Genomic DNA, 10322 nt, shown 5'->3' with positions numbered 1-10322 from the left:
ACTAAAAAGCATTTGAGAGGGTATTAAATCAATTTCTGCATTAGTTTTAATAAAATTATACAACCAGGGGACGGGGGTGGGCTAGAGGACATTAATGGTGGGGAAAGGGGACATATGTAATACTTGCAACAATAAAGATTTAAGAATCTAATAATAAAAAAATATACAACCACAGTTTTAAAAAATGAGGAAAAGTCTCTGAAGAACACTTTATAGAACTTGACAAAGTGCTGGTGAAAGTCATCTGGATAAGTGGGCACAATAACCCTTTTTTAAAAAATATTTTTTTAGCCCTAGCCGGTTTGGCTCAGTGGATAGAGCGTCGGCCTGCGGACTCAAGGGTCCCAGGTTCGATTCCGGTCAAGGGCATGTACCTTGGTTGCGGGCACATCCCCAGTAGAGGGTGTGCAGGAGGCAGCTGACCAATGTTTCTCTCACCGATGTTTCTAACTCTCTATCCCTCTCCCTTCCACTCTGTAAAAAAACAATTATATATATATATATATGTATATATATATATATATATATATATATATTTCTTTATTGATTTCAGATGGGAGAGGGAGAGGGAGACTGAGATAGAAAAATCAATGATGAGAATCATTGATTGGCTGCCTCCTGTGCACCCCCTACTGGGGATGTGCCCACAACCTGGGCATGTGCCCTTGGCTGGAATCAAACCAGGACCCTTCAGTCCACAGGCCAAATCTTCATCCACTGAGCCAAACCGGCCAGGGTGGGCACATTACCCTTTCAAAAAAGATTCTTGAGGCCCTGGCCAGGTAATTCAGTTGGTTAGAATGTTGTTCCAATATACGAAGGTTGTGAGTTCGATCTCCAGTCAGGGCACAAACAAGAATCAACCAATACATAGATAAGTGGAACACGCAGCGGATGTTTCTCTCTAAAATCGATATAAAAAACTAAAGACTCCTGAGAGCACAGATACACTAACCTTTCAACACCTAGCTGGTGAACGGTGCAGAGGCTCAGTTTTAGAAACTTTACATGCAAATAAATCAGAGCACATTCTCCTCAGTCAGCACTGCAGGGCTATTTCGTGATCAGCACGGAGGCAAAGCACAAGACCGTAACGAATCCTAAATGAGTCAACAGTGAAGGAACACTTAGAAGTTATTTTAAGCTAAAAAGGAACAGCCCTTCCCGGCAGTGAAGAAGGAAAAGACATTTCTGAACCCTGAGGAGCTAAGATGCCCTCAGACACAAGACGGGAGCATTCCAAGGCCTCGCACTGGCACTGCTTCCAAACCACGCCTTCTCGCCCAAGCTCCGCTCCGGCAACTCACACACCAGGCGAGGGGACCACCGCTCTCCTGCGACGGCAGCCTATGCACTTCCTGCTACTCGAACTGGTTTAATGGCTCGTCGCCTGTTCTCTCCGCCTGTTCCGCGTTCCCCACAGAACCAGGGGGACCAGGGGAGCCGAGCTGAACGGGTGGGAGCCCTCCCCTTCCCAGGAGGGTGGGTCAGCCAGTGTGGCCTCCTCGGGCCTCACGCCTCCTAAGCTGCTTCTTCGCTGGGCTTAGGGAAAGGACCTTTGCAAGACCAAGGTGGAAACTCTGAGATGCCCGCGAAACCAGGATGTGGGGCGCCTGGGGCGCCCTCTATGGCAGCCAGGACGGCCCCTTCTGTCCCCGAGGATGCCCACCATTGGTACGGTTCCTGCCAGCGCTCAGACCCACCCTGGCTCCAAAGCACAGCGGAAACGGCCGGGCTGACGTGTAAGGGCCCCCGCACCCAGCTCCATCTTGGCAGAGGCAGGGTGCGGGTTCCTGACGTGTTTTCTAAACGTGGGACAAGGGCACACGCCACAGTCCGCTCATCCCTGGGTGCAGTCCAGCTGGGAACACGGCTGCGAAGGCGGAGATGCTTCACCCTCCGTGAGGAAACCGCCCGGGAGCTCCGTCTGCCCCTCGGGTCACAGAACCGCAGGAGACAGTCCTTTGGCGAAAAAGGACACGCTCTTGTCCTGGATCTTGTACTGGAACGTGAGGCTCCGGCCCCGCTGGGCGGGCGGCGACGGCGTCCTCCACAGGACCCTCAGCTGCAGACAGGAGAGAGTGAGAGGCCCCTCCCAGCACCTGCCCGCCCCCCCCCCCCCTCCCGGCTCCTCCCTGTCCTCCCGGCTCCTCCGTGCCCTCGGGCCTCAGATCACTGGCACGTGTGCCATGCAGGTTTGGGCCCGACTCCACAGCCAGGCTGTTCTGTTACCAGCGGAGAGTCAAGGAGCCTCCATGATGACAGTGACACCTCCCCACAGAGAGGAACAGTCACCAGGGAACCTCCGCGGTGTCTGTGGGGCCCCTCATCCTGTTTCCCTACACGGTCAGCACCTGCTGCCGCACTAACTGAGAACGCGCTCCACTCAGGCCCGGGGGCTCCGCTCGTCTGGGTGACGTCCCGGCTGCGCGTCCTGAGCCTTCAGAGCCAGGCCCCAGCGCCCGGCAGAGCCTCTCACGCCGGCCGCGGGCACCGCCGCTCAGCATGGCTGTGCTGCTGTAGACGCCACGCTCGCCTCTGAGGGCCCCTGGGCAGGCGTGGCCGCAGGAAGTCAGCCTGGGGTGGGGCTGGGTGAAGTCTCAGAAGGCGGAGAAGCATGGCAGCCGGGATGAGCCTGGCCTCCCTCGGGCGCAGGCCGCCCTCCGCCTGAGCGCTCCCCCCGCACTGTGTAGGGGCAGCAGGGGCGGCCACCCAGCCTCAGGGAAAGCCGCCCAGGTCCCGATTTTAAAACAACACTTTCCCACGTGAGAGCCAGACTCAGGCACAGACGCCAGCAGCCCGTCACCCAGCAGGATGCTGCCCACCCTGCGCACCTGCCCGTGCACGTCCCTGCAGAAGCCGGTGGCCAGGCCCTCGGCCCGCAGGACCAGGTGGCTCTGGTGACTGAGGCCATTCAGCAGGACGTCGCTCTCCTCGTCCTCGGCGTCCCCACTGTCGTGCACAAGGGCCACTATGTTTCCCTGCAACAGACACGGGCGGAAGCCTCTCCTGACGGAAGGCCGCACACCCTCTCCCCGGTCAGCCGCCGCCGCGACCAGCCCCTTTGTGGGAGGGCCCTGCTTGGGCTCCAATCACCCACTGGACATCCCATCACCAGCGCCTCCAGCCTGTGCTTCCAGCTCGTCACCTGAAGCCACACGGCCTGCGGACTGGAGGTCCCAGGCTCCATGTCAAGGGCATGCACCTGGCGGGGAGGGCCCTGGCCCTGGTCCGGGCGCGTGCAGGAGGCAGCCAATCGATGTGTCTCTCTCAGATCGATGTTTCTGTCTCTCCCTCTCCCTTCCACTCTCTCTAAAAACCAATGGAAAAATATCCTCAGGTGAGGACTGACCAAAAATAAAATAAAATCTCTATTATGGTAAAGTCTCCACTTTTGCCTAATAACTTGACAATAACGGTGACAACCTACTTGTATTGCACCTCACAATTTTTAAAGCAATTTATACCCATTATCTCAACTGATCTGTAAACACACCCAGAGGGATAGTGACCTGCCCAGGACACACAGGGCTGGGACCTCACAGCACCACACGACCAGCCCCTGGAGACGGCACTCGCCATCCCTTTAGCACTGGCAGGTACGGGGAGCAGAGAGCCCCAAAGACTCCTGGGCCTGCCAGAGGAAAGCCCAACCCCAAGCCATGAGCCAACAGACCACCGCGCGCCAGCGAGGGCTGGGCCTGCCTGGCCCGTGGTACCTGCAGCCGGCAGCACACGCAGGCCCTGCAGTAGTGGATGAAGTCCAGCACGGCCACCACCCCCACGCCCAGGCTCAGCAGCACACTGAGGTCGTCCACCAGCAGCACCGGGCGCTTCCAGGCAGCCTCCCCCTGATCCACGGGCTCCAGGGCCTCCCGCACGAACTCATACAGCGGCTGCAGGCTGGCGGCCTTGGCCTCCCTGGACACGGGGCAGAAGTCAGCAGAGTTCACTCTCCACAGCCTGCGTCTTGGACTGAGCGAAATCACAGGGAGGGGCTGGGGGAGGCAGAGAGCTGGATCCCAGTCCTTTGCCCCAAGGGGTCAGGCTGGTCGGCGAGAAAAGGCCTGTGCGTGCAGTGAGCTGTGCTTCAACACAAATGCTCCTCGAGGCCCCTGGGCACCAGGCACTGGGCTACAAACTGCAGACACAAAAGCCAACAGCCCCAGGCCCACAGGGGCAGCCCACACCTCCGATCCGAGGTGGGGCCCTGGAGGGCTCCTGTGGCTGGGCAGGCGGGAGCAGCCCTCCCAACAGGTCCTAATGGGGCATAAAAAGCTAAACAGCAACTCGGGGTCCTGCATGAGGGGCTCTGGTCTCAGGGCGGCTGGTGTGTAACATGCGACCTGTTCCTGAAGGGGCTGGCCCATCTCCCCGTGACTCCCTTGTGACTCCCTCGGCGGCCATTTCCCAGAATCAGAGCCGGTCACCAGATTCCCGCAGACAACACTTCCCACAGCTTTGGGGACAGCCGCCCACCCACCCTCCGGCCCAGGGTCAGAGCAAGGGCTTCCAGTAATGCTGCCGCAACAGGGGCGTGTCTGACCCGAAGCCGCACTGCCCTCAGCACCGAGGGGGAGGCTGCCGAGGGGGAGGCAACAGCTGCGCTGGGCTGGCCCCACCAGCTGTGCCCTGGGGCTGGGCTGCAGGCGGACTGACCTGAGGAACTGCAGGGGGTGTGCCTTGCCCTCGGCCCGGAAGAAGATGTCCACCGCTGACCTGAGACCCTCGAGGAAGACCAGCTGCCCGCGCTCCCGTGCCGTGGTCAGGCTGACACCCTGAGCACAACCAAGAGAGTGAGCCACAGCGCCTCGCAGGGGAACCCCAGGGCTCTCACCTCAAGCTCTCAGGAGGGCACAGCCCCACCCAAACCCTGCAGATGTGCACCTGTCCACCCTCCCTGGGCACGTCTCCTTTCCCCTGGGCGTTCCCACCCACAATTCCCATTGTTTTCAGAGGTGCACTTACATTGATTGACACTGTATATAAAAAAAGTGCATTTTTTGCTTTTATATTTATTTTATGATTATCCAAGACAGATTTTAATTTACAATAGTAATATAGATTCCTTTTTAAATGCATGTATTTATAAAATTAAGCACATTTAAAAGCAGTAAGTAAATAATAACAGTAAGAGGGTGGGAGAATGACAGTCTCTGTAGCAACTACTCAACTCTGCTATTGTAGAACGAAAGCAACCATAGACAATTCATCAGCAAATGAGTGTGGCTGTGTTCTAATAAAACTTTATTTACGCCGAAACCGGTTTGGCTCAGTGGATAGAGCGTCGGCCTGCGGACTGAAGGGTCCCGGGTTCGATTCCGGTCAAGGGCATGTACCTGGGTTGCGGGCATATCCCCAGTAGGAGATGTGCAGGAGGCGGCTGATCGATGTTTCTCTCTCATCAATGTTTCTAACTCTCTATCTCTCTCCCTTCCTCTCTGTAAAAAATCAATAAAATATATTTAAAAAAAAAAAAAAAACTTTATTTACAAAACACCGGGGCACAGGCAGGAGTTTGTCGACCCTTGCTCTAATGAGAACTTAAATAGGATTCTTCATGAACCACCCAAGTAAGAACCTCAAGACACTGATTAAAATGCAGATCCCTGAGCCCCACTCCAGACCTCCAGACCACAAGTTTCAGGGGCAGAGCCCAAGAGTCAGCATTTCAGCAAAGCGCCAGGGATGGTGGCACACTACCTCTCTGTGCAGGGACAGGGCACAGCCCTGGGCCAGGTCTCCATGGCCCGTTCACCCGCTAGCTCTCCACTCTGCGCCACCACCAGCGCCAGCAGCGCCGGGCACAGAAAGCCCCCTGGCCGCCACCTGTGCTCTTGCTCACGGCCATTCTGCTCCTGTTAAGTGCAGTCACCCACCAAGAGGGTGTGAGGTTAGGGTACGGCAGCTCATCGAGGCTGTGCACACCCAGCATGTGCAGACCACCCTGCCGTGTGGACGGTGAGGCCACGGGCATCGGAAAAGCAGCCCATCTGGACTGAGACACAGCTCTCTCATCCAGAAAGCCCGACGTCGCGGCCAGAGGGGGACGTGCCTGACCTGGAATGCAGCGTGTTCCTGACCTGACTGCACAGAGTGAGGAAGAGCCACCTCCTCTCACCCTCCCATCTGCTTCCCTGCATCAGGGAAGAGTGGTGACCTGGCACTTCAGAGATCGCTGCCGGTGGGAGACCGGTTCTCTCCCCGTGAGGCCGGCCTATCTAAACAAAACACACGCCTCACTAGGCCCTGAGCAGCCTCTGGCTGTCAAGTGCTTACCTGCCTTTATCTGAGGAGATGGGATGCAGGTGACAAAGTGCCTGTCCCCACATCTGGGCCCTAAGCCCTAGACTTAGGGAGAGACAGTGGAGCCACTCAACTTGGTGGCAGACAAGCTGTGATGGCCAGCCCAGCAGGGCCCAGAGGAGAGCCCACATGGAGAGGGGAAACCGTGACTGGTCCAGAATCAACAGACAGGTTTGGTTAATGAGCAAAGATCTGGGTCTATAAACTCAAATTAACAAAACATGAGATGCTGTTTAACCCCTTCAGATAAAGCGTTCAGGGGCCCACGAGTTCCTCAGTCCCTCTCTTGCCAAGTTCTCTCCAACCTCAGAGCACTCACACGTACGTGGCACACACACACTCACTCAGGGACCTCACCACCAAGTCTGAAATACTTACCAGCTTCTGTCCCACAATATTGTAGTGACTGAAGGACTGAACGAGGGCCACAAAACACACCTTACAATTAGCTGGAAGACAAAATAAATGTATCTTAACACTGTCTCTCTGCACAGCCACTCTCCTGCCCTAAATACCTCTGGAAACGGAAGCACTAAGGCAGGTCTTAGAGACTCAGGGGTCTTGCAACCTAAAATACCAAATTTGATTCTAAGATGCGATTTTTAAAATACTTAATAATTATACCTTTTATAGTTGATTCTGAGATGTACTTCTGTTAGGTGTATTACTGGGTACCTTATTTTGCTCCAGTGTAAATAAATTGTGGCCTTCTAGCTGCCTCACTGAACGTAATTAATTCTAATGAACAGCCACCTGGCCACCCAGACACCGAAGCCCCGACTAGTCCCATTTATTCCTGAAACAGGCTTTTCTAAGCACGTTTGGCCTCAGGTTTCTTTCTCAGTCACCTCAATGGGTCCCATACCTTTGAGGTAGAAGGAGAGAAAGTGGTGCACAAGGAAACTGCCATCGGTCTCGGCATCACAGAGTAGAGTCAGTTTCCCCTAAAAATTAAGAGGAACACGAAAAGGTGATCCAGATCCCCGGAAAGAGGGCGATTGGCTGTGTAATCTGAAGAGTATGTGTACGTGTGTATGCACAGCATATGTGCTAGGATTATCAGAGAGGAAGTAAAAATTGTGGGAAAAACAATTAAAGTGATCAGTATGAAGTCACTCATTAAGGGCAAGCATATCTTGGCTTCTATTTTCCCGAAGCAAAACAGAGAATAAAATCCCTCCTCTTCCTCACTCCTCACCTAGTAACTCAGGGACTAGTGTTAGGGGAATGAGATACTGGACAAAGGAAGCGTCTACCATCAGAATCCAACAAAAATCAGAGTCTGCCAACACTGGAAGGGACCTTCAAAAAACCATCTGCTCCAGCTTCCTCCCCGTTTCTAATTCTGATGCCGAGTCCGCTAGAGGGTGGGGAGGTGGGAGGGAGGGAAGGCGTGGCTGTTGACAGACCTCAGTGTCCAATGGCCCTGAACACTGCTTCAGGCAGAGCTCTGGCCAGGAGCCCGGAAAGGCCTCTCAGGGTGGCTGTCTCTGCAATGCCTGGCGGCCCTGACCCAGCACCTCGAATTCCTTGTCAGCAAAAGGGAAGGTCAAGATCAAGTGGGATTAGACACCTCTGTGCTGTTGTGACTTTTTTCACTTATGAAACATGAAAGATGCCCCGGCTGGTTTGGCTCAGTACTAGGAGATAGAGCGTTGGCCTGCTTGGCCCGCAGACTGAAGGGTCCAGGGTTCGATTCCGGTCAAAGGCACCACGCACCTCGGTTGCAGGCTGGATTCCTGGCTCCAGCTGGGGCACGTGGGGGAGGCAACCAATCGATGTGTCTCTCGTATTGATGTTTCTCCGCCCCCCCCCTTCCTCCCACTCCCTCTAAAAATCAATGGAAAAAGATCGTCGGATAAGGATTAACAATAATTAATTAATTAATTAATTTTTAAAAATGTGCTTCTTAAAACAAAACATGAAAGATCACACTATAGCTCCTGAGGGTGACCCCCAGGGCTGTCCTCCCACTGGGACCCTCCATTCCCCAGCTGGGCCCTGGGCTGAACACTTGGGGGTGCAGGACCATTAGCAAGGTCGCCAGCGCCACCTGCAGGCGTGGACAGAGGAGAGCTGCCGGGCAACCAGGAAATACACAATTACCTACCAAAGGCTGATTTGCCCGGCACTATGGGGTCATAGAGGCGTCTTGGCTGCCCGGGGGAGCTTGACATTTCGTTACAAAGACAGGTTATGAGATGAACCAGGGATGCTCCTGGGAGAGGTAACCCCCTGGACTAAAAGGTGAAACACGTCGAGGTGCCCCAGAAGGCGGGGAGTGGGAAACAGTGCGAGGCTGTGGTGCCCGAGGTGGCCTGGTGCAGCCCCGCGCTGGCTGAGAGCAGCGGGAAAGCGCGCTTCTAGGCGCCAGGAGAGGGAGCAGCAGCGAACGCCGCGACCTGCGGGGGCTCCCGGGCCCGAAGGACACTCGGGACGGGGAAGAGGCTGGGCCGCTGTGAAGGTGGAGAACCAACTCTCCTCTCCGCTCCTCTCCGGCAGCCTTCCCCGGGCGCCGGGACCCCCATCGGGTGACACGCCGAGGGCTCCCGGGACACGTTTGTGAACCTAAGTCCGTCCATATGTCGAACATGCGTCCCAGATCGTTCACGGGCACCCACGGCCTTCGAGAAGCCGCGAGAAGGCGCAGAAACCCACGCCCCGCGGGCCCCAAGGTCCAGCCCACGCCCGGCCGGCCCTCCCTGGACTACAACCCCCAAGCACGGTCGGCCGGTGGGCAGCGCGTCCTGCCCGCGGGTCCGTGTGCCCTGCGCCCGGGACGCGTGCTTCCGCCCGGCTCCAGGGACCGCCCGCCCCGCCCCCCCGCGCGGCGGGTTACCGGCTCCGCCCGGTCCGGGGAGGCATTGAGGAGGTCATTGAGCTCCGGGAACATGCCCAGCTCGCGGAGCAGCGTCCTGGACGGGAAATAAAACTGCCGCGGAGACCAACAGGGACCGCAGCACACGGCACCCACACCCTCGGGCCAGGAGCACGCACGACGCCGCCGGCTCCCACCGCAGCCAATCAGGAGGCGCCTAGACCTGGGCGCTTCCGGCGCACGCGTGATGACGCGCTTCCGGCCGCTGTCCCGCCGCGCTCCCGGCCCGGCGGCTCCAGTGGCTGGAACAAGTTGGGTTCCTGCCCTGCGGGTCTGCGGTGTTGGAGCACTCGCCATGGCGCCTCCAGGCTCCACGCAGTCGGCTCTCTTCTCCCCGCTAAGCTCGCTCTCGCGAGCTCGGGCGGTGCGAGAAACGCGGGCTGTGTGTTCCCTACAAAGCTCAATTCTAGCTCATGCTCCTGTTTCCGCTCACACAGGGACGCCTGGCAGGCTGTCTCTGCAGCGTGTGGAGGGAAGAGCAGAGGCTCGGGCCCTGGAGGCTGCGTCCGCCCTGGCCACCGCCCAGCCTGTGCCCTGGAGGGACTCTGAGCTGCGGTTTGTTCCTCTATATAAATCTGTCGCAGTGCCCATCTCCTGGGGGGTGGGATGCGCAGATGAGGGCAACGTGGAGAAGACGGGAAGGCACTGCGATGCTAATGGGAGCTGTCAGCGCCCATGTTGGTGAGGGTGGTGGAGTCAGAACCTGTCCTTCATTCTGAGCCACAAAGAGCAATGCGCACGCACGTTCACACCACACGCGCGCAGGTGCACGCGCCCACGCGCGCCCAGAGGCCTGAGCGCGTCTCTGGAGCCAGAGCCACTCGCACTTCCCCTGGAAGCACCCACCCCCACCTCAGCCACAGGCTGGCTCACCCTGGACGACGCGGGGCTGATGTGGGAACCAGCGGGGCTTCTCCGGGCCGTTTTCTTTGGGCCAAACGACTTGCCCTCACACGACCTATTCCGGTTGGGAACCCTGCCCCCACCCCCGGGGGCCTGGGGAGGCCTTTACATAGTCTGACCAGCCAGGGGGCGAGCGGGACATCCCAGCACCTTCCCGCCAGGCCGCCTGACGGCTTTGGAGAAAGTCTCGCTGGCTCAGTGCCTGCAGCCCGGAGCGAGCAGGGGCCCTCCCTCC

At 57.3% G+C, this 10322-nt stretch overlaps 1 protein-coding gene across 6 annotated transcripts; it reads right to left on the bottom strand.

Annotated features, from left to right (window-relative positions):
* Nucleotides 1-617: 617 nt before the first annotated feature.
* Nucleotides 618-9326, bottom strand: ELP6 (elongator acetyltransferase complex subunit 6). 6 transcript variants are annotated; one of them, XR_004971678.1, is made up of 8 exons: nucleotides 9146-9326; nucleotides 7172-7250; nucleotides 6685-6755; nucleotides 4660-4778; nucleotides 3720-3921; nucleotides 2835-2952; nucleotides 1704-2065; nucleotides 618-1100 (listed from the first exon to the last, which is right to left on the bottom strand). XR_004971678.1 is itself a non-coding variant. In XM_036333740.1 (7 exons), the coding sequence occupies exons 1-7, from the start codon at nucleotides 9197-9199 to the stop codon at nucleotides 1940-1942; spliced, it is 798 nt and encodes a 265-aa protein (XP_036189633.1). In that variant the 5' UTR covers nucleotides 9200-9326; the 3' UTR covers nucleotides 618-1939. The 6 variants fall into 6 exon arrangements, 4 of the variants coding, with proteins under 4 accessions (XP_036189633.1, XP_036189631.1, XP_036189634.1 ...); XM_036333740.1 differs by having other exon boundaries at nucleotides 618-2065; nucleotides 2835-2981; XM_036333738.1 differs by having other exon boundaries at nucleotides 618-2065.
* Nucleotides 9327-10322: the final 996 nt, after the last annotated feature.

The sequence above is a fragment of the Myotis myotis genome, unplaced genomic scaffold, assembly GCF_014108235.1.
Source record: "Myotis myotis isolate mMyoMyo1 unplaced genomic scaffold, mMyoMyo1.p scaffold_m19_p_13, whole genome shotgun sequence".
NCBI classification, from domain to species: Eukaryota; Metazoa; Chordata; class Mammalia; order Chiroptera; family Vespertilionidae; genus Myotis; species Myotis myotis.
The sequence above is the reverse complement of the archived record's forward strand: the minus strand, read 5'-3'. Positions and strand labels throughout refer to the sequence as shown.